Source organism: Wyeomyia smithii, chromosome 3 (genome assembly GCF_029784165.1).
Source record: "Wyeomyia smithii strain HCP4-BCI-WySm-NY-G18 chromosome 3, ASM2978416v1, whole genome shotgun sequence".
NCBI lineage: Eukaryota > Metazoa > Arthropoda > Insecta > Diptera > Culicidae > Wyeomyia > Wyeomyia smithii.
The window spans coordinates 277,337,303-277,362,107 of record NC_073696.1 but is presented as its reverse complement, the minus strand read 5'-3'; the positions used below and the strand labels follow the sequence as shown (position 1 = coordinate 277,362,107).

The 24,805-nt window shown below is 40.0% G+C and overlaps 2 protein-coding genes across 2 annotated transcripts in view; both read left to right on the top strand.

The window, feature by feature from the left end:
* Positions 1 to 24,805, top strand: part of LOC129726482 (uncharacterized) — a 96,813-nt gene that overhangs the window by 65,765 nt on the left and 6,243 nt on the right. The window contains exons 2-4 of the mRNA XM_055683236.1: positions 12,905 to 13,500; positions 17,237 to 18,334; positions 18,420 to 18,550. Of these exons, the coding sequence (XP_055539211.1) occupies positions 13,353 to 13,500; positions 17,237 to 18,334; positions 18,420 to 18,550 (1,377 nt within the window). The 5' untranslated portion in view covers positions 12,905 to 13,352. The remainder of the gene's footprint in view (positions 1 to 12,904; positions 13,501 to 17,236; positions 18,335 to 18,419; positions 18,551 to 24,805) is intronic.
* LOC129726484 (cilia- and flagella-associated protein 157) lies at positions 18,560 to 21,629 on the top strand. The gene has a single exon (XM_055683238.1). The coding sequence runs from the start codon at positions 19,837 to 19,839 to the stop codon at positions 21,565 to 21,567; it is 1,731 nt and encodes a 576-aa protein (XP_055539213.1). The 5' UTR covers positions 18,560 to 19,836; the 3' UTR covers positions 21,568 to 21,629.

Genomic DNA, 24,805 nt, shown 5'->3' with positions numbered 1-24,805 from the left:
CTTAAGTAAGTTTGCAGTAGCAGCATGCTGCAGCAGTGTTGCTGGAAAATTTCAATGGTGAGCCGTCCGTCAGACGTTCAATCAGTTTGGGGTGAATAGCTGTTTCTACAAGCATCGTAGCGACGTACGGTCTTCAGAAGAGTTTTTCCCAGGAAAATTTCTTACAAATATCATGTATTGATATTTTTTTAAGAGCCAACTTGACATCTCTAGAGAATAAGTATTGAAAAAGTGGATTTTCCCATATAAAATCGTATGGAAACTTTAAAAATCTGGCGCAAATCAGGCGTTTTACCGATCGATCTGAAAAGTTACACAGTTGTTATGGGACCCTTAAGGAACACGAAAAGCGCATGGGAGCTAACATTTATTTTTTGTCCCACCCTAATGCCCATGGAGGAGGTTGAGTTTACCGAAGAAAAACTAGGAGAAAGGCAAAAATCGTATTTATAAAGCGGCGGAAATAAACGGATACGAAAAGAAGTTTGCCGATAAAATACAGAAACACATGAACAAAGGAAGCATTAGCACAACATAACTACGCTGGAACCAAAAAAAAAGTTTACTAGAAAGGCACAAAAAAAAGTTTACCGTTTTAACCAAAAGTGACAAACCCAATTATATCTACAATTAACAAAAACGGCCTAAAGGTTGTACACAAAAGGTTCCTTCTAAAGAACAGTCTGGAATTTATAGGATTCCCTGCCAGGACTGTTCTTTTGTTTATATTGGTCAAACTTGTCGGAAAATGAAAACTCGCCTGAAGAAACACAAAAATGCTATGGAAAACCAGAAACAAAATTAATCAGCAGTAGCAGCTCACACGACGAGTACGAATCGCAATTGTCACTGGGACAGCTCTAAAAATATAAAAACAGTTAAAAAAAATACCACATTCAAATGCCTGAGAGTCCCTTCAAATCACCAACACTTCTGAGCGATTGATGAACGAAGATGACCCACCGATAACTTCAAATCTCTTCAACCTAACCAACCTGAGGACAAAAACACTCTCGTAAATTGTTTGACACGGGTCCTGATGAGCAACACGTAACCCGAAATCGGTCGACCTTCAAAATAAATTTTAATATGTTTATTTTATGTAAGAACGATATGTTTTGTGTCTTGTACCGTGTCGCATGTCGTTCAGAGTACTCTATTTGTCTTTTGTTTGTTGGGTATAATGAACAGCTTGGAATGTCTCAAAGATTTCGTTGTAGTCCAGTTTTCTGTATTGTAACTTCTTCCCTCCTTTTTAGTTCCATCTGTACACATTTCGATACTCTACAGAACGGCGTTTGGACACTCGAGCCTTGTCTAGCAAGTGTATCAGCGTTTGCGTTTCCTTCGATTTCACAGTGTCCTAGAACCCAGTACAGTGTAAACTGGTTTCTATTGGACAACTGCTTCAGTAGTTCAATGCATTTTCACACTACTTTGGACTGGCATGTGATAAGTTTCAACGCTTACATATACATATTTTGGTATGCCTGTAGTTTCTTTTTAGACAGATTGCATAGCATTCTAGGACGGCATAACCTTTTGCCAAGAAAACAGTCGTCCAACACTCAATTGGTATTGAAAAATTTAGACCAGGACCAGTTTTCCATTCCTGCTCCCGTATTTCTACCCATTTTTGACCCGTCCGTATAAAAGATTATCGATCTTGGTGGAGTAGTAGGTCGACGATCTGTTTCAGTCACCTCGTATGGCATAGTCAAGATTCCATCCAGTCTCTACAACTGGATTAATTTCAAAATCTTTCAGTATACTTAGATGTCCAGTAAGATTACCTTCTAAAAAGTAGTTTGTCCTTTCTAGCCTAAGAGCACTCGTCTTAGCTTTCATCTGTACACATTGATGTAATGTAAGCATATAAGGAATGGCATCTAAGGCCCATGCTTATAAAGCGCCGTAATTTTTCGAGTTTTTCTTGAGATTTCTTTTGCTTTATTTCGGGCCACCATATTAGGGAATCATATGTTGTTTTGGGTCGGACTATATCCGTATAAATCCCACGGATCATCGCAGGTTTAAATCCCCATTTCATTTCAAAGCTTTCTTGCTCATCAAACAAGCGTTTGAAGCTTTGCTTATCACGTTATTTAGATGTAAGTTCCATTTCAGTTTTTCATCTAGTATAACTCCCTAGATGTTATACTTCAGACGAATATTTAACTGCGGATCCATTCAGTGGTAAAAGTTCTGAAACGTGTAGGCATGTTTTTACGAGTTCTTTCTTCATTTTATTTATCAATCCCTCCTTAGTTTTTGCGACAAAATTGTTGAAGTAGATCTTACGCTTCAGGTTGGCCCAGAAATCCTCGATGGTACGCAACTTGGAGACATTGGGCGGGTTCGCCAACTTTAATACCATATTGATATTCAGCCGCTCCATTTCCTACAACGATCGCTTCGAGTAATGGGCCGACGCCAGATCTGGCTAAAACACCGCGTCTTCGGCCTTATGGTATTTCTTGATGAACAAAGCAACTTTCGGTCAGCACTTCGTACTATAAATTTTCCCATTCACCATTCGGAGCGGAAGAAGAGCAGTTTTGATATACTTTTCTGGCTGATTTCCAGCCACAGCAGCAACCTCTTGGGGAACTTGGTGTGTGAAAGAAACTTCACCTCGGTGCTCACCTTCTTCGTGGGGAAGTAAAATACGAAGTGCCCTGCCAGTCGTTGACATCCAGGGTGAGACAAGTCTCGTCGTCCATCACCACCACCAAGTCGCGATTTGCCGAGAAAATCGACTTGACCATCTTAGTCAGGCGCTGCCGCTGCCTCATTGCCTGCAGCTTCGAGACCAGTGGACGGGACTGCCGCTTTTCGACATGTATGACCATGTTCGCCCGGTACTTTTGCACCGACCTCTTAGTCAAGCACACGCAGCGATGTAATCACTTTTCCCCCTGTCGCCTTTTTCAGCATTCTTTGGAGCTTCTTGTCGCTCAGGGTCGTCGGCCATCCAAAACCGGGCTTTCTTTCGATGCTCTGGTTGTTGTCCAATGATGTTGTAGATGCCGGAACGAGCGTATCCGGTAATTCTCAAGTTCTCCTGTCTTCTGAAGAAGTACAGGGGAAATGCCATCTGAACTCATTGCCCATTCAACCTTAGATTTTGTGAAAATGGTATAAACTATGTTTGAAGAGGTTCTTGCAGTTCTTATTATCCTACAGTCCTCAAATTCTGAGTTCACCCTATCATCACAAGACACTAAACTTGACCCTGGAAAGTGCATCTGCATCATTATTTGAAGAGTTTCATTAGTGTTTTTTGTAAAAATTCACCATATTTTCTTCTCTTGGATTTTCTAAATTCGTTGTTGTAAGCAGTAAGAGTCTTCTTTTATTGGTCCCATTGCACAATGGTCTAGAAACCGAATTTAGGGGGAAATTTGGGTCTTGAGCTCTATAGCAACATTTTAGAGAAAAACTTTCTTCTACAAAGTTTTTACATATGATAAAGCGCTCATTGAAAAATTATCAAAAATTAGGGTGACCAACATTTTCGATGCAATCAAGTATCTAACTTTTTTATCTTTGTAGATAGAAGAAAAATTTGTTCTACAATGTTATAGCTCCATTAATTTTAAGTAACTTTGTTAAAAAAAGTTTTTCTCTATCTTTGAAAACAACCGATTTATATTGAAAAAACATATTTTACGCTCTAACTTTTTTATTTCAAGTTTCATCTCAAAACTGTCTTTGCACGACTTTTAGAGCTTTTTAAGAGAAACAATTTGCAATGCTGACATCGTGAATATCTTAATTTCACTCAAAGTTATTAATATTATTCATCAAAAAATATGCGTTTTTCATTTGTATGTTATTCTTTTTGGGGCAAACATAAAAAATATCTCTTGGTCTTATTTTGAAGGGCATACTTGACTCTATAAATGGAAAAACTTTTAGCGATATGTTATTTTTTAAATTTGAGTGAATTCAATTTAAAAACAAGCCGAAAATTTTAATAATTTTATACATTATGCATATAAAAGCACCCAGATTTATTTTTTGGTATTTTTTCTTATAACTAGACGTAATTACCTTTAATTTAACCCAAAAAGATCGAAAATCGATCAACTGGTTCAAAAGTTATGAATTTTTTTAAATAAAATAGATCGAATATAGCCGTTTTTTATGGTCACCCTATTTCGGAGCTTCGGAATAGGGTGCCCACAAAAAACGACTGTGTTCGATGTATTTAATTTTGAAAATATTCAGTGGATTTTCCCATATAAAATCGTATGGAAACTTTAAAAATCTGGCGCAAATCAGGCGTTTTACCGATCGATCTGAAAAGTTACACAGTTGTTATGGGACCCTTAAGGAACACGAAAAGCGCATGGGAGCTAACATTTATTTTTTGTCCCACCCTAATGCCCATGGAGGAGGTTGAGTTTACCGAAGAAAAACTAGGAGAAAGGCAAAAATCGTATTTATAAAGCGGCGGAAATAAACGGATACGAAAAGAAGTTTGCCGATAAAATACAGAAACACATGAACAAAGGAAGCATTAGCACAACATAACTACGCTGGAACCAAAAAAAAAGTTTACTAGAAAGGCACAAAAAAAAGTTTACCGTTTTAACCAAAAGTGACAAACCCAATTATATCTACAATTAACAAAAACGGCCTAAAGGTTGTACACAAAAGGTTCCTTCTAAAGAACAGTCTGGAATTTATAGGATTCCCTGCCAGGACTGTTCTTTTGTTTATATTGGTCAAACTTGTCGGAAAATGAAAACTCGCCTGAAGAAACACAAAAATGCTATGGAAAACCAGAAACAAAATTAATCAGCAGTAGCAGCTCACACGACGAGTACGAATCGCAATTGTCACTGGGACAGCTCTAAAAATATAAAAACAGTTAAAAAAAATACCACATTCAAATGCCTGAGAGTCCCTTCAAATCACCAACACTTCTGAGCGATTGATGAACGAAGATGACCCACCGATAACTTCAAATCTCTTCAACCTAACCAACCTGAGGACAAAAACACTCTCGTAAATTGTTTGACACGGGTCCTGATGAGCAACACGTAACCCGAAATCGGTCGACCTTCAAAATAAATTTTAATATGTTTATTTTATGTAAGAACGATATGTTTTGTGTCTTGTACCGTGTCGCATGTCGTTCAGAGTACTCTATTTGTCTTTTGTTTGTTGGGTATAATGAACAGCTTGGAATGTCTCAAAGATTTCGTTGTAGTCCAGTTTTCTGTATTGTAACTTCTTCCCTCCTTTTTAGTTCCATCTGTACACATTTCGATACTCTACAGAACGGCGTTTGGACACTCGAGCCTTGTCTAGCAAGTGTATCAGCGTTTGCGTTTCCTTCGATTTCACAGTGTCCTAGAACCCAGTACAGTGTAAACTGGTTTCTATTGGACAACTGCTTCAGTAGTTCAATGCATTTTCACACTACTTTGGACTGGCATGTGATAAGTTTCAACGCTTACATATACATATTTTGGTATGCCTGTAGTTTCTTTTTAGACAGATTGCATAGCATTCTAGGACGGCATAACCTTTTGCCAAGAAAACAGTCGTCCAACACTCAATTGGTATTGAAAAATTTAGACCAGGACCAGTTTTCCATTCCTGCTCCCGTATTTCTACCCATTTTTGACCCGTCCGTATAAAAGATTATCGATCTTGGTGGAGTAGTAGGTCGACGATCTGTTTCAGTCACCTCGTATGGCATAGTCAAGATTCCATCCAGTCTCTACAACTGGATTAATTTCAAAATCTTTCAGTATACTTAGATGTCCAGTAAGATTACCTTCTAAAAAGTAGTTTGTCCTTTCTAGCCTAAGAGCACTCGTCTTAGCTTTCATCTGTACACATTGATGTAATGTAAGCATATAAGGAATGGCATCTAAGGCCCATGCTTATAAAGCGCCGTAATTTTTCGAGTTTTTCTTGAGATTTCTTTTGCTTTATTTCGGGCCACCATATTAGGGAATCATATGTTGTTTTGGGTCGGACTATATCCGTATAAATCCCACGGATCATCGCAGGTTTAAATCCCCATTTCATTTCAAAGCTTTCTTGCTCATCAAACAAGCGTTTGAAGCTTTGCTTATCACGTTATTTAGATGTAAGTTCCATTTCAGTTTTTCATCTAGTATAACTCCCTAGATGTTATACTTCAGACGAATATTTAACTGCGGATCCATTCAGTGGTAAAAGTTCTGAAACGTGTAGGCATGTTTTTACGAGTTCTTTCTTCATTTTATTTATCAATCCCTCCTTAGTTTTTGCGACAAAATTGTTGAAGTAGATCTTACGCTTCAGGTTGGCCCAGAAATCCTCGATGGTACGCAACTTGGAGACATTGGGCGGGTTCGCCAACTTTAATACCATATTGATATTCAGCCGCTCCATTTCCTACAACGATCGCTTCGAGTAATGGGCCGACGCCAGATCTGGCTAAAACACCGCGTCTTCGGCCTTATGGTATTTCTTGATGAACAAAGCAACTTTCGGTCAGCACTTCGTACTATAAATTTTCCCATTCACCATTCGGAGCGGAAGAAGAGCAGTTTTGATATACTTTTCTGGCTGATTTCCAGCCACAGCAGCAACCTCTTGGGGAACTTGGTGTGTGAAAGAAACTTCACCTCGGTGCTCACCTTCTTCGTGGGGAAGTAAAATACGAAGTGCCCTGCCAGTCGTTGACATCCAGGGTGAGACAAGTCTCGTCGTCCATCACCACCACCAAGTCGCGATTTGCCGAGAAAATCGACTTGACCATCTTAGTCAGGCGCTGCCGCTGCCTCATTGCCTGCAGCTTCGAGACCAGTGGACGGGACTGCCGCTTTTCGACATGTATGACCATGTTCGCCCGGTACTTTTGCACCGACCTCTTAGTCAAGCACACGCAGCGATGTAATCACTTTTCCCCCTGTCGCCTTTTTCAGCATTCTTTGGAGCTTCTTGTCGCTCAGGGTCGTCGGCCATCCAAAACCGGGCTTTCTTTCGATGCTCTGGTTGTTGTCCAATGATGTTGTAGATGCCGGAACGAGCGTATCCGGTAATTCTCAAGTTCTCCTGTCTTCTGAAGAAGTACAGGGGAAATGCCATCTGAACTCATTGCCCATTCAACCTTAGATTTTGTGAAAATGGTATAAACTATGTTTGAAGAGGTTCTTGCAGTTCTTATTATCCTACAGTCCTCAAATTCTGAGTTCACCCTATCATCACAAGACACTAAACTTGACCCTGGAAAGTGCATCTGCATCATTATTTGAAGAGTTTCATTAGTGTTTTTTGTAAAAATTCACCATATTTTCTTCTCTTGGATTTTCTAAATTCGTTGTTGTAAGCAGTAAGAGTCTTCTTTTATTGGTCCCATTGCACAATGGTCTAGAAACCGAATTTAGGGGGAAATTTGGGTCTTGAGCTCTATAGCAACATTTTAGAGAAAAACTTTCTTCTACAAAGTTTTTACATATGATAAAGCGCTCATTGAAAAATTATCAAAAATTAGGGTGACCAACATTTTCGATGCAATCAAGTATCTAACTTTTTTATCTTTGTAGATAGAAGAAAAATTTGTTCTACAATGTTATAGCTCCATTAATTTTAAGTAACTTTGTTAAAAAAAGTTTTTCTCTATCTTTGAAAACAACCGATTTATATTGAAAAAACATATTTTACGCTCTAACTTTTTTATTTCAAGTTTCATCTCAAAACTGTCTTTGCACGACTTTTAGAGCTTTTTAAGAGAAACAATTTGCAATGCTGACATCGTGAATATCTTAATTTCACTCAAAGTTATTAATATTATTCATCAAAAAATATGCGTTTTTCATTTGTATGTTATTCTTTTTGGGGCAAACATAAAAAATATCTCTTGGTCTTATTTTGAAGGGCATACTTGACTCTATAAATGGAAAAACTTTTAGCGATATGTTATTTTTTAAATTTGAGTGAATTCAATTTAAAAACAAGCCGAAAATTTTAATAATTTTATACATTATGCATATAAAAGCACCCAGATTTATTTTTTGGTATTTTTTCTTATAACTAGACGTAATTACCTTTAATTTAACCCAAAAAGATCGAAAATCGATCAACTGGTTCAAAAGTTATGAATTTTTTTAAATAAAATAGATCGAATATAGCCGTTTTTTATGGTCACCCTATTTCGGAGCTTCGGAATAGGGTGCCCACAAAAAACGACTGTGTTCGATGTATTTAATTTTGAAAATATTCATAACTTTTGAACCAGTTGATCGATTTTCGATCTTTTTGAGTCAAATTAAAGGTAATTACGCCTAGTTATAAGAAAAAATACCAAAAAATAAATCTGGGTGCTATTATATGCATAATATATAAAATTATTGAAATTTTCGGCTTGTTTTAAAATTTAATTTTCTCAAATTTAAAAAATAACATATCTCTAAAAGTTTTTTCATTTATAGAGTCAAGTATGCCCTTTGAAATGAGACCAAGATATATTTTTTATGTTTGCCCCAAAAAGAATGACATACAAATGAAAAACGCATATATTTTGATGAAAAATATTAATAACTTTGAGTAAAATTAAGATACTTACGATGTCAGCATTGCAAATTGTTTCTCTTAAAAAGCGATAAAAGTCGTTCAAAGACAGTTTTGAGATGAAACTTGAAATAAAAAAGTTAGAGTGTAAAATATGTTTTTTCACAATAAATCGGTTGTTTTCAAAGATAGAGAGAAACTTTTTTTACAAAGTTACTTGAAATTAATAGAGCTATAACATTGTAGAACAAATTTTTCTTCTATCTACAAAGATAAAAAAGTTAGATACTTGATTGCAACGAAAATGCTGGTCACCCTAATTTTTATAATTTTTTCACAAGCGCTTTATCATATGCAACACTTTTGTAGAAGAAAGTTTTTCTCTAAAATGTTTCTATAGAGCTCTAGACCCAAATTTCCCCCTAAATTTGCTTTCTGGACCATTGTGCATTGCCCAGAACACTTTGATTTATTGAAAAGTTGTTTGGATTTTTTTCTCAATCTGCTTAGAGTTTTGTTCCACCAAGGCACACCTTCCCCTTTTATTATCGTCGTTGCTACTGCAAATTGTGTGATGTGAGTTGGCATTGCATAGAATAATAAATTGTTTTTTATTTTCTCGACAGAATGTTCAGGATGCTACAACTTTCAGGTAAGAGTGCTTCATCCACATTTCCAGGAAAGTATGCCGAGGCTCTGTACGCCACGGTTTTCCTCGGGATGAAGGTCCCTCCATCCGAATGTCTGCAATATCTTATCATCGCATATCAGTTTACCAGTTTGTGTAGAAATTCCAAAAATTCACCCGTGGTTCTTGTGTAAACGATACACCTACAGGGTGTTCAATGAGTTCGAATACAACCTTTCATCGTTGTGTAGCGGTGCTCCATGAACATTGTGTGTATCGGTATTGGTGTCAGCTTTAGCCTTATGTATAGACTAACTGACGCGCATGGTGTCGACTTGCTGACATTTGTTGTGGAAGAATACCACGATGTCCCAGTAAAATGGTTTATGGCACGCAAGTCAGGAGTTCATGTTCTCTGATGTGAAACTCTTTGTCTTGCAACAGCCGCGCAATGTCCAAAATGATCAGCCGCGCAATGTCCAAAATGATCAGCCGTGGGCGCCGACGTTGGCCAGCATCCCTCCATTACACATTCTCACGCATGCGAGAGACAACTTAGAGCTAAGAAATATATGGTAGCTTTCTTTGATGATTTTGTTTCACTATCGCCTGCTGTAGGCGGAGCGAGCAACATATAGCGAGTGTTTCACGAAAGAATCGTAAACGATTGCACTCGAACGATCGCAACGATTCTTTCAAATGTTGGTTGCTTGTAGGTGGAATTCGGCTACTCTACGTCGTGCTTTCACCGTGGTATACCACGATGATTCTTGGTGATTTCAAATATCACATGCTAATGTACCATGCTACAATTTCCATAAGCATTGTTGATACCTACTTGCTCCGGTAAGCAAACAGTTGAACGCAATCTAATGTGCATTTGGATTCATGATTTTGTATCACTGGCGATAATGTCTCAGAGATTATCGCGATACTGTTGAATGCAAGTGAACTTGGATACAATAAATATTATCGTGTTTAAATCATTCAGTCTGCTTCTATGGCAATCGGAACTTTTAGAAACGAATAACAATCAGCAGCTTTTCTATGGGAAACTTGTACGCGAGCGGAAATAGTTGAACGATACCTGATGAATCAAAAAACACATTTTCATGCAAATATTGCTAGTGAGTGAAAATGTTCACGCTTGGTGCCAACACGAACCCGTGGGGAGACTCCTACAGGGTTGTAATGGCCAAGACCAGAGGCACGTCAGCCTCTGCAGGGCAGTCGCCAACGATGTCGAAGCGGTTTATTGAGGGACTTTCCCCACGCCGCGAGCCAAATTGCTGGGCCTCCGGCTGCTGAGTCACCGCAAACAGCGAGTGACGGCAACCTTGCAACGGTAGGTAAGGTGGTAAGGGTAACGGATCATGAACTCATTGAAATCGCGAACTCCCTGAAGATGAGCAAGGCAACGGGTTGTTCAGGACGGTCATGCAGAAATGCTTAGATGACTGCCACCTCCCGGACAAGTGAATTGAAAATGGACTATTGCCTATGGCCAGAAGACCAGCTGACTAGCTTGAGAGGCCGATCCCCAACAGATTTATGAGATTCACTGAGAGTGGAACTGGTCTGTCAAGCAACCAGGTTGACTTCTGTAAAAATAGATTTACGGTGGATGCTATTCTATCCGGCGCTAATACGGCGGAGGTAGCACTATCATCATGCTAGATGTGAGAAATGCGCTCAATAGCGCCAGATGGGATAACCTTTGCACTCAGGAGTCTTAGAGTGCCGGTGCCACTGTACAAGATGCTAGAAAACTACTCTCAGATTCGTGTGCTGTTTTTCACCACACATGAGGGTCAGAAATGCGTTCCAATCACCGCATATGCACCGCAAAGTTCCATTCTGGGTCCTGTATTTTAAAATGGTATCTTGAAACTTAAGCTCTCTCTGAGGCGTTGATTGTAGGCTTTCCAGAGGACATAACTTAAGGTAGCCTTGGCGAGTCAATCAACGAGTTGAAAGCCGCGTTATCCGGAAAGTACCTACAGACTAATGTTGATGATGATGATGGTCCCACCTCATAACCCTACATCGGTTTGAGCTGGACGATTCATCTAATGGATACTTTTAGAAAGTTAATCGTTATACAAGTTAATCGTTACACAAATATAAAACATGTTAAAAGAATTTTTTTGGGTATTTTTTTTTCACAGTAGGGTAAGGAACGACTTAGGCAGTGGCGCCTATTTTAATCAGTCGAAGAAAACAGGTGTTCCACTTTTCTGCTTGTTATTTTATGCCATTGTGATGCCTAACATAATGAATCACAATGTGTCATGTTGTAGATTAGTCCAGCAATTTGACGTGAAAATTTGCTGTTTTGACAATTTTTTTTCATGGCTCACTCAGTCACACTAATACCAGACGACGAGCACTTGTAAGTTTTGAACAAACGAAACTTAACCGCCAACTTTGTTTTAACCTTCATCTTTGAACGTTTAACAAGACAGTTGGCAGGAATGGCACGAACGGAACGTACATATTTGTCATCAAGCTCACGAAACTATTGTTCAACAGCCGCTAAACTGACGTGTGCCGTGCAAACCGAGAACCAGTGGATTCGTCGCCGTATCTCGAGTCGACGTGATATTTTAAAATTAATTAAATCCAACAAACTTCTTCCTACCGTAACCCCCTTCTTCTTCCTCACCCACCTTGCTGCGCTTAAATCTCTAACGCTCCGAACCAGCAAACGATATTCAAAATCGCTCATTCATCGGTAAAACCGGATAAAATGGAAAACTTTCGGTGCTAACATTCACACCGTACGGAAACGCTGGTAAAGTGCCGTGCGTCGTCAGTTTTCCTTCCGACGACGCAACGGAAGAAACTTTTCTTGGACGTTCCACGAACTGGTAAACTGACTTTCCGTTGCCACCTTTTCGGCATGGCGCAAGAGATCACTTGCGAATACCGTTTTGCGGGATGCGGGGAAGAAAATTTAATACCATTCCTCCGGCTTGGGCTGATGAGGACGACCGAAATTGGAGAACGTGGTGTAAAGATAAAGTTTAATGTCGTCATTTTTCGTCCCTCGTTTAGCATACGTACGTGCTGCGGGTACTCATACATAGGCAAAAACACATAGTTCCGTTGCTTTGGCAGCTGCCGGAAAAATGAGAGATGAAAGCTTCCATATATTTTGACGGCAAGAGTTCTCGGCCAGGAACGAGAAGCGGATGAGCTTTGCTACGAAACTAAATCTGCACTCGAAGCATAAAGCAAAAGCAAAAAGAAAGATCAGCATCCCCTATTTAGGGTCCAGCAGAACATGGCTTCTTTCATCTCAATTTACCGTCCGATGGAGAATGGTTGGTTAGCTGCAACAGTTGAAGTTTTTGTTTAAAAATTTTATTAACAATGCAGTACACTGCTCTTGCTAGATTTTCACTCTGTTGTATAGCTTTTTTTACACCCAAAATTGATGGATTCATTAACTTTACGTATCATCGTAAACAGACCTTAATCTAAAAGCTTGCTACTGTCAAGCTGCAGATGTGAATCAAAGTATGTTTTGTTCTGTGTACATTTAACGAGCACCACACCACTCTAGAAAGTTGTTATTGTTAGAATAGAAACTAATTTATTAAAACTGAACGAAATAAACCAAACTTCCGACCGGTGACGATATTCCGAGCTGATTATTTCCCAAGCCGAAAACACAATCTCAGATTTAGTTAAATTATGCGAAAACAATATTCAACTAACACGTTTTTCTCGCCTTTCTTCTCTCCATTGCAGGTCAAAACACTTGAAGCTTATCACCGATTCAGGACACATCCGCTCGTATCAACAGGCTTTTTTTCGCCCCATCTGTTGTTCATCTTGTTTGATCGGCGCCCTTCTTGTCCCCGTTTCCGCCTGCTGTTCAGCCGTAACTAACGGGTTCGAGTGTGCACTTTGCCAGGACAACCCATCCAACCGGAAACCCCCATGGCTAGACCTTTTTTCTAAGCCATACAATACGGAAGCTGGTAGGACAAATTTACTACCGCCGTTTGGTTTTCTCCTGCCCTTGCTGCCCTTTACCCCGGTCGTATTGTAAAAGGGCGAAACAAGAGGAAGAATGTAGAATGAAAATTCCAAGCTCGAAGAACAATTACACTGTCCACTGCTGGTGTTGCTGTTGCCTCCTCCGCCTGCACAATCCTGCTGCTGCTCTTGTTTGCGCCAAATTGGACAACGCAATATGCACATCGGATCACTCAGCGGAACCAGCGGCGACGACCAGGGCAAAAGTGGACGACGACGATGTGGCGGCGCCGGCGGAAACTCTATTGGGGCGGGGAAAATTTTACTCTGCTGCGTACACATTCAGTTGCTGCTGATCAACGATGGTAAGCGTTTTGATTTATGGTCTTTCTGTTATTTTCCACGAGTGCGTCTACCAATCGGTACTCCGAACCGCTTCGATGTGGGACCGACATGAACACGATGAAATATCGCGGAACAATTTAGAGCGGTACAAAAGCGTGCTTTCGGCCAATCGTTCAATGGTATTTGTACAATTTCCTCTCGAATTGTAGTGAGTGGAATGCAATCAAGCAGATGAAATAAGATTCGCGAACTGTGATTTGTATTCTAAATAACAAATATAATATAATTTATACCTACTTTAGAATTATATCAGTAAGCAAAGCAAAGCCTTGTGCTACATTCCGATTCGGAACTCGACCTCCTGTTTATTGTACACAGACTTCGCAGTCAACTGTTACGATCCTACTAACACTAACAGTCTCTTTCGAGCCAAGACTCGAACCTACGACGACTGACTTGATAGGCTAGCATCCTACCTCAAGACCAGGTTGGGATCAATAAGCACGCTTAAAAAAGGAAATCTCGAACCAAAGATGGTTAGGATATTGCAGTTATTCCAACTCATATACTTTGCAAGTTAGAAAAGGACATTCGGACTGTTGATTTTGCATCTTTATACGTACTATTTGTAGTTGATAAAAATAACAAAAAATTACTTCCACAGTAACTTGAAATTAGTAGTAATAAAAGAGTTAGAAAATACAGTAAAAGACGCACAAATATCAAAAGTTAAATTGTGGAAATGTTGAAATGTTAAAAATTAAATTCGAAAAGTATAAAAAAATATCTAAATTTCAAATATAAAATAGGGTAGGGAACATATTCTAAGTAGCTTTAGGAACCACCTGTGTATTCAGACGAAATACTCGAGATGTGTTGGGTGAAATTCAAGCAGTAGTATATCAATCTGTTCTCTATCGTTTTCTCTGTCAGAACTTGTTTTCCGATTGTAAAACTAAGTTAGCAAACTTTAACAATAATCGATTAGATGAAACCTCATTGAATCCGAAAATGGCCGACTTCGAGTCACCACTTCGAATTTTCAAAAGCACAAGTTCCCTGTGAAAATTCTATTTTATGTTTGTTTCACCACAGCAAACATAAAATAGTATTTTCACAGGGAACGCAGTCTTGTGCTTTTGAAAATTGGAAGTGGTGACTCGAAATCGGCCATTTTTGGATTTAATGAGGTTTCACCTTAAAGTTACCAATCGAGGGACACTATTCCAATCACCCCGACTCTATTTTAAGCAGTTTTCATCTTATTTGCAGGCTTTTTTTTCAGCACCCAAAGTGGCTCCAGAATGGCTACAATATAGGTCGATTTGTTTCTATTTTTGTTTGTTCACAGATTTCTTTGTGATTAACGGTATTTCTTATATTCGTAAGACAGCAAGACAATAAAGTTATCGTATTAACCATTGAAATTGTCGATATTGATCAAAATGCAGGAGTTTGAGGCCTGTTTTCTTCGACTGATTAAAATTGGCGCTACTGCTTAAGCCGTTCCTTACCCTAAATTCAGAAACCGAAAAACGAAATCACGAAAAATGAAAAGCTGAAAATTTAAAATGTTTAAGCAAAAAAAAACAACTGTCCAACATTAAAGGAATTGAAAACCCAAACTGAGCTTAATCTGGGATTTTTTTCTATTTCGGCCTTTTCTGGCCTAAAGAAGGGCTTAATTTGAGGTCATATTCATTCCTGGCCTTCAAAAGGGCTTTTCGTCCATTCTGAGCTTAATATTGGATCTTTTCTAGAACGGAAGGGGGAGGGGGGGATTTCGGCCATTCTAAGCTTAATTTGGGATCATTTTCTTACTTGGATTTTTTAGCTTTTAAAAGGACTTTTCGGCTTAATTTGGGATCATTTTCAAGTTTTTTTCTAGCCTTAAGAAGGGCTTTTCCGTCATTTTTAACTTAATTTGGGATCATTTTTCATTTTGGATTTTTTGGTCTTAAAAGGATTTCGCTCATTCGCAAATTAAGCTCACAATTTGTGATCATTTTCTATTTTGGCTTTTCTTGGCTTTCAAAAAGGACTTTCCGCCCATTCTGAGCTTAATTTGGGATCATTTTCTATTTTGGTTTTTCCTGGCTTTGAAAAAGGCTTTTCGGTCATTCTGAGCTTAATTTTGGATTATTTTCTATTTCGGCCTTTTTCTGGCTCTCAAAAAGTCTTTTCGGCCATTCTGAGCTTAATTTGGGATAATTTTCTATTTCGGTCTTAAATGGTCTTTGGAAGGGCTTTTCGGCCATTCTGAGCTTAATTTGGAATCAATTTCTGTTTCGGTCTTTTCTGGCCTTTGGAAGCGCTTTCGGCCATTTTGTGTTCAATTTGGGATCATTTTCTATTTCGGCTTTTTCTGGCTTGGAACGGCTGTTCGCTAAATTTGTAATCATTTGCTATTTTGGCTTTTTTGGCCTTTATAAGGGCTTTTCGGCCATTCTGAGCTTCATTTATGATTATTTTCTATTTCGGCTTTTTCTGGCCTTGAGAAGGGTTTTTTCGGCAATTCTGAACTCCTCTCGAAGGGCTTTACGGCCATTCTGAGCTTAATATGGGATCATTTCCTATTTCGGCCTTTTCTGGCCTGTAGAAGGACTTTTCGGCCATTCTGAGCTTATTCTGGGATCATTTTCTATTTCGGCCTTTTCTGGCCTTTAGAAGGGATTTTCGGCCATTCTGAGCTTAATTTGAGATAATTTTCTTCTTCGGCCTTTTCTGGCCTTTAGAAGGGCTTTTCGGTCATTCTGAGCTCAGTTTGGGATCATTGTTTTTTGTCTTTTCTGGCCTTTGGAAGCGCTGTTGGCCATTCTGAGCTTAATTTGGGATCATTTTCTATTTCGGCCTTTAATGGCCTGTAGAAGGGCTTTTCGGCTATTCTGAGTTTATTTTGGGATCTTTTCAATTTTAGCTTTTTCTGGCCTTTAGAAGGGCTTTTGGCTATTCTGAGCTTAATTTGAAACCATTTTTTATTTCGGCCTTTTCTGGCCTTAAGAAGGGGTTTTCGGCGGTTCTGAGCTTAATTTTGGATCATTTTGAATTTCGGCCTTTTCTGGCCTGTAGAAGGACTTTTCGGCCATTTCGAGATTATTTTGGGATCATTTCTATTTTGGCTGTTTTCTGGCCTTCAGAAGGGTTTTTTCAGCAATTCTGAACTCCTCTCGTAGGGCTTTTCGGACATTCTGAGCTTAATATGGGATCTCTTCCTATTTCGGCCTTTTCTGGTCCTTAGAAGGGCTTTTCGTCCAATCTGAGCGTAAGTTGGAACCATTTTCCATTTCGGCCTTTTCTGGGATCAATTTAAGAAATTTTGTTAAAAACCAAAATGTGGAAAGGTTGTGGAAAATCGACAAGAAAAAATATCGAAAAGTTGAAAAATTGAATATTCGAAATGTCAAATTATCTTATACTCGAAATACTGTTAATGTATCAAAAAATCGAATCCAAAACATGATACATCAAATAAGGAAAAGTAGAAAAGTTTATAAGTTAGAAAATAGCAAAAGAAGCTGATAAGGTCAATAGACAATACTCGTTAGAAGTACCGAAGTAGTAAACAAAAAGTTACGAAATTCAATTCACATTATACTTCCGAACTCGGTTGCCCAGCCTTATAGGTATCATTTTTATCGTGTCCAGTCGCACTTTTCCTTTCAGTCAAATACGATGCGAAATAATAATCCATCTGCAAACTCGTCATGTTTCACACTTCTGTCTCTCTTTTTTTTTGCGCTCGTTTTCCACCCTCAGCACTGGTGCACGGGATGCTGCGCAAAGGTCGCCTCATGGTACCGACGGTTTACGTGGCCCAAACGGACGATCTGGATGTCCAACTGCAGACAGACCGTACCCCAGCTGAGCTGATGACACAGCAGGGTACCGAAGAGGACTTGAAGCTGCAAATTTCCCTCGTTAAACCGAGCGGTGGGACGAGAATCTCGCGGCTGGACATCGTACCGGATGTGAATCACAACGTGACGCAAATAAAGATACCCTGCAGCTATTTCATGTACGGTGGAAATTACGAACTAAGTGTAGAGCGATCCACCGCAAGCCACAGTAGCAGTGTTAGTCCAGTGGAATTGGATGAGCGGCTTAGGCAGCAGTTGAATGTGAGTTGGCCAAAGCCAACCGTGAGTTTAGTGCCTGGTACTATTAGTACTTACCCGGGGGAAGTTGTCCGGGGGACGTTACAGTTTCCCGATGCTCGTTGTCCCAGTTCAACGGTGGTCGTCAATGACGAGTCAGTTGACGTACCAGAATTTTGGCTCGAGCTGGTCTACTGTGGCCATAACGAGGAGTGTCCACTGGAAACTATTTCCAAACCTCAAATCCTATTCTCCGAACAGGTTCGGGGCTATCCTAGCTTAAGAATAATTAATTTTCGCTGTGATCTATTCGGACTAGCCGGATACTATCTGTTACATTTGCGTTCGGGCAGCTGGGATCCGACACTGGCGGGAGTTTTGGCTGGCGCAAGAGCCCTGCTGAAAGCTGACTGGAGCAAGCAGTACGTTTTTACCGTCCACGCTCGAAGTATATTCCCTTGCGATGCCCATAGTTCCGGTATTCGAGTTCTTTTCCAATACCCTTCTTGTATTTTAAACCACTCCGATCGGATACGGGTTTATGCCAAACTCCGGGCGGATGTTTTCTCGCTGGTGCCTCCAACCTCACTGCACTACATTGCGGAACAGCGTGTCCAGAAGGGACAGCACGCGCTCTACTTCGAGTGCGATCTATTCTACGAAAGATATATCGAGTACTGCTTTGTGTACGTGAGTCAGGCCATTTCCGGTGCCGTAGCCGACATTCGGATGGATTGCGTGCCGACGCTTCCGGTGTTGCGTGAGTATTTGATACAGAAAGAATAATTTAATCGTGCTTTTTTTATTACTGTCCACATTTTCTTTTATTCTAATGGCACTGGCAGCTTCCGATTCCGGCGGATGGGGTTCGTGGAGCAATTGGACACATTGTTCTACCACGTGCCGTGGTGGAGTGCGGAATCGTTACCGTTTCTGCGACTCGCCACCACCCCGATATGGAGCCAAATTTTGCGAGGTGAGTTTTTCAATTAAATTTTTTGTTCTAAATCACAAACTTGTCAACGTTCAATCCAGCAACCATGATAAGAATGTATAATCAATAAAACGCACCTGTATTCACATGGCCTGCTAAGCAATTTTGCCGTTCCGCAGCAGCAAAACCATTCAACCCATCAAAGGAGGCGCCGCCGGCTACCAGCAGTGCTGCATTCTACCGGAAGGCTCAGGAAAAAAATATTGGAAATTTATTGCTTTCACAGCCAGCCGTACTTTCTGTACTTTTGACTAAGGTTGAGGGAAAATGCCCGTTTTAATTTACCACCCATTTGGGCCCTTTTTTGCCGCTGGAATGGGAATAGCCGAAGCATGTGCGCTTTATCATCGCGCGCCATCTTTAACACACAGTAGGGGCGTACTTGAACATTTCACCGCCGCCTGAGCAGTGCAAATTTCAATATTTTTATTAACCTCAAAGATTAAAGTTTTTTTGTTTGCCTTCTCTTTATTGTTTCCATTTCCACTTTTAATTAGTGAACTTCAAAAGTTCAAATTTTCAAGCCAATGCAAAAGTTTTGGTTTCTCCAAGCTGCGTGTCGCGCGTCCGGATGAGAGAGGGGGAAATATTTGAATATGAACCGTTGAAACGTAATCAAATACCGACAAACCGCATCAGCTTGTGAAAAGTCTGCCCTCATCGTGGGCTCACACCATTCGAAGGCGGCGCAGCAGGCCATGAGGATGACTTGACTACTGGTTGAAATATATTAAATCGATACCTTCGCACAGTGGGGAATGTGATTAAAATTGGAAGAGGCTGATCAGTGTCGATCTCAGAGTGACAAAAAGACGCTTTTAAAAGCTTTAAAACAAAATCATCCCGAACTGACCACAGGATGGTAAAAAATCACAGACAAACAAGAAGGGTTTTCTTTGGTTAGGGTTAAAATCCTGAATTACTCAATCTGTCTAACTTTTTAGAACCACACAATTTTTGTATATTTAGTACCGGGAATCACTTTTCTGGATATTGTTAGCCTTTTAAACAGTTATTGACTATGAAAACATTCGTACATTGAGGAAATTTTGCACTTTATGAAATTACAAAAAAAATCATTCAATTTCACATTTTTTGTCCACTTTCTCTCTCACTGTGCGCACTTTCCCGTTGTTGATTCTAGAGCTAGAGCGACAACTGCGGCATCGTAGCAACCTGCGAAAGTTTACTGTTCACAGTCGATTGCAGACCTTTGCCACAAACGGTGCTAGGTGGTTATAAAATCCTCCCCCACAATTGCTGCCACAATGCCAAAAGAAAAGAAGCCCAAGAAACCGAAAAAAGCGGTACCGGACATCCAACCGGTGGATGGCCTCAGTGCTGTCGATCGACAGTTTTTCGAAATCACAATAAATGATCTAAATCAGAAGTTGGCACGTCTTCGTACGCACAATGTGAAAATTGAAGAGCGCAACGAAGAGCTGGAGGCAAAGCTCAAGCAAATAGAGGAAGACCGAGCCGATGTGACGGCGTTTCTGGATCGTACCCTTCAGGAGAAGCTTGCCGTGATTATCGAACTGGAGGATAAATTGAGTGAATTATCGAAAGTGCGAGATCAGGAGAATGAAGAATGCCAGAAGCAGATCGTTAGTCTGGATGCCAAGTACAAGGCCATGCACGAGCAGCTGACTTCGGAAATCCAGCTACTCACGGGAAAGTTAAATTCCATGGAAGAATTCCGTCAGCAGCGAGATGAACTGATGGCTAAATTTGACGCTCAGGATATGGAACTGAAGGAACAAAACAAACGTCACAAAACCACACTATATGAAATGGAACGTAAAGTTATTTTAGACAAGGATCGCCTTCGTAAGGATGTCGAAAACAAGCTACTCCAACTATCGACGGAGTTTACGAAATCATCGGAAATCCGAGTTGCCGCCCACACTCAGCGCTTAGTTCGCGAAAACATCGCCCTAAACAATGAAATGGATCGAATGATCTTCACGCAGGAGAGACTGGAAAAACAATACTCCGAAATGAAGGCTCAGAATGCTGAGCTGCGCAATCAGGCGGAAATTGATCTCATCGAGAAGCAACGACTGATGCAAACCTGTCAGGAACGATTGGACTTAATTAAGCAATTGGCCGATCAATACGAACAGCAAATGAACACGAACGCCCAACTACATGCCTACAAAGAACGTGCAAACGAATTCGAAACGGAAACTCAATCCACCAAAAAGGAGTACAACCATCTTCGGCAGAAAGTTCGTTTACTAGAGCAGTATGTGCATTACATCAACACCGATCGACAGTCGTTACGCAATGAATCGATCCACCACCGTCAGGAGTTTGAGCGTATTTCGGAAATCCTGAAAACCGTCCGCTTCACTGTGCGTTCAGCCTTTAAGGAAGATGAGGAGGAGGACGATCTTCCGTATCAGGAAATCAAGCGAAAACGCCTTATTGCTGATCTACTGAATACACTAACCGACTTGGAACTTAAACCACGAGTTGACAATATTTCCGTTACTACACTACCACCCGACGGGGAGGAGGAAGGTTACGAGCAGGGTGATCTGGGTGTGATTCCTCGCGAAACGCTAGAAGCCATCCTTCAGAAGACACAAACCTGCAACCTCCCCGAGACGCCCCTGCTGAGCTCGGAGACAGTTTCGTGCGGGGATGAAGCCGAAAGTGCTGCCAGTTTACAGATCGCTTCCGGCAGCGACGTGATTCTGGATGTGATCAGCGGTTCTCAGTTGGTGTTCAAGGGTTCCGAAGAATCGTACGAGGAGGGTGAGGAAAAAGACGACGAGGCTGGTGAACCGGCTGGGGGAAGCAAGCGGGAGGAACGAAAACCCCCCACGGGTGACGGCAGCGGAAGCGAACGATCGGCGGAAGATGAGACAGCTGGTGGTGAACGTGTTTCCTCCGTCACCTCGGACCGGCCGGAAGATGTGATCGTTGATGCTCCGGATGTGTTTGAAGATGAACCGATTGAATTTACCGCCACGAAAAGTGATTCGGATTGAAGTAGGAGTTTTGTTTTTGGTGATAGTGTAATAAATTGATTGATTGTGTGTGATGATGTAAACTGGAGTTTCTTTTTATTTAGAATTAACCTTTAATTGAGAACATTCTTGATGCTTGCAATCGCTCTTCAAGGAGACTTAAACGTTAGTATGCTGTCAAACTTTTAAAAGCATTTGTCGTTTTTGTTACGACACTAGATGTCCAAGAACTTGGGAATAGACTCCAGATACCATTTTGAAATCCAAGATGGCGACTTCCATCCAATATGGTTAATCGGGATGATGAACAGAGGTGAATAATTGATCCCGGGCACTATTTTTACTTGGCGACTTCCGGTTTCTAACAGACAGCTGAAAATGATCAATACCACTAATATTTGCAGAATAGAGATGGTGTGCAGAAGCCAGAAGTTACCCCAGATGCAATTTCGAATCTATTTAGGGCCACTATATCATTATCAGAGAGTTATTTCATTTGTTTTGGATAAAGTTATTAACCTAACCATAATAATACAAGATAGTCTATGAACTATGATTCAAAGAATTACACTGGTCGACAAAAGCGAAAAAATGCTGCCCTAGCTCAAAATAGTTGCTTTAGAAGGATTTCAACCATTCCTGTGAAATTTGGTGCATCTAGTATAGAAATGCGTCAACTTACGTCAAAGTGTCGCAAATGATTTCATTACGAATGTGTTTACGAATATCGTTCAGAATCATATGGCGGCGAAAAACAAAGATGTCGACAATTGCAATTTTATCTTTCAAAACGAAATTCGTGGAAATCAATATGTTGTATGAATAAATCAGAAGAATCACGAAAAAGTACGGCCGTGATAGGACATTGTGACGTACATTCATTCGATCAGTTTTTCAATACGGCCCAAAAACGAACGGGTCACTTTTGTATTGAAATGGTGCCTACATCATTTGTTTACTTGATTTTATGCAACGTACAATTAAGTAACAACTAAAAGTAAGATACCAAAAGATGGGTTTTCGAATAACGAACAAATTGGCATAAGAACCCCATATTCGAAAAAATGGCATTTACGTCTCTTTGTTATCTCACGGCAGAGTAAACAATTATTCAACGGATAATGCTCCGGAACCAGAACCAACATGAATTATACAAAGAGATAAGATCGGACGTGAAGCAACTAAAAACCAATATACTAAAGGATGTGACGGTCAAAACTTGGTCAACTTCAACTTGCCGTATTATTTTTATCGTGTATAAAAAAAAAAACCAGAACACCCCTCATTTTAAAGAAGTGTGTGTGTAGTATCATACCTTGTGTTTGATTTTGACATTTGCTCCTCAGTAGTGAAAATGGCGTCGAATCAAGAGAAGCAACGCATCAAAATTTTTCTCGCGAATCGTGAAAATCCTAACTACTCGCACACCAAATTTGCAAAATTGTTGAATGTGGCCAAATCAACCTTCATCAACGTAATAAAAGGATTTGGAGAATAGGGACTGGTTGGTTAAATGTAGTGCCGAACTCACTCATCAAATTCCGCAACCAGATTGCTTCATACATGGCTTGGCTGAACGAAACATACTATATTTTGCTTCTGCTGATGATATTGCCGCAGTTGACTGTTGCACCGTACACTTGGAACCCGTTTCCGGTAATTGACTTTCGATGTTCCTAGTAATTTTCCCAATCAGCAAGCTTTCTGATATTGTTGATACAACTAAAGTTGATGAATCTATTCGGATACCGGAGTTCTCGCTTCAAATGAGTCCGGTGTGCATCAGTTGATCCCGCTGAAGAAGCTGACAGCTGCGCAAATCACTTGATTAGTTCCATTTTGATTTTTGTCACCGCATCCAAGTAGTTTGGAACGAGCATAATATCATCTACGTACAAGAGTAAATAAACGACCGTCTTCCCCGCTTTCCTACAGCTATCTAGATTCGACTTCTTCAGGCAGCATACGAGCTGTGGATCACAATTCTCTAGTTCTCCAGGTTGCTACATTTATGCGTTTTTCTTGAGTGGACCATTTAGAAAAGCGGTTTAACGTCTATCTGGTGAACGAAAACCTCGCTTGATGTGCCATCGCAAACAGCACACTAACCGTAGTGATCTTTGCCACAGGGGCATATGTGTCTTCACAGTCGAATCTTTTCTTCTAGAAGTAGCCGTTCGCCACTAGTCTAGCCGGTTGGTCCCGTCCATTTATTTCCAGACACGTATTGTTCATCATTTGACTTAAGAATCGGTTGCTCATTTTTCTCAGGATTCTGCTTATCATCTGCTTCAAGTTGTTTCTGTGCACAATCGAAGATTCGTTCTTCATCACATTCCTGGATAATCGGATTGATCGGCTTTACTCCAGTCTTTACTTTTTGTTGCTCGCCGAATCACGCCTTCCTCGGAAGCCCGAAGTGAGATCTCTGAGCTTTGCATAGGTAGCTGCAAAAAGATTCCAGAACCAATTCATCCAAGCCGGTTGATATTTATTTTGACAAATTATATTTTTATTCAGCATTTTATGAGCCAAATGTCCGAAGGGGGACCGGGTACCCACAACTTCAAATTCTTGTAACTTTGACAATTTTCATCCGATTTCGATAATTTTAGTACCAGAAGATTCAGTAATTTCTCTGCTTCGAAATCAGTATCAACAAGACTTCGGAGAAATTTTGTCATTGCCGAAAATCCGGGTTTTTTTCGGGGATATGTTCCAAAACGGAGGAATTTTATGAATTGCTGAACAGAATCTTACAATTATTAGATTAAAGTTCATAAAATTATATCCACAGGGTTTGATGTGAACATCATATTACATTGCCCATAATTGGAGAATTGCCATTTTTTCCAAAATCGAGAACACAGTTTCTTGTGAGAGTAAACAGCCCAAAAAATATCCCTACGGAAGCCGATTGTCAAAAAAACCACTTGTAGATGCAGCAAATGAGGAACAATTTATTGTAATATCCAAAATAATTTAGAAATTGTCTAATATCCAAGATATATGCATTTTCTCTGATAGTCAAGTAGCACTTAACGCACTTAAAGCCTTCACATGTACCTCTAACAATTTGGCAGAAAGGAACCAAGTATGGTTACCCGATCAAACGATCATAACAAACGGGTAACATAAATATATCTGAACTTGATAGAAATAACAAAGCCTGTAATATTCTTGATATGCCAGAATGATAAAAAGTACAGAGTTATATCAAATTCTGTTATCATACACTTGAATGTTCAAAAGTGTGTTT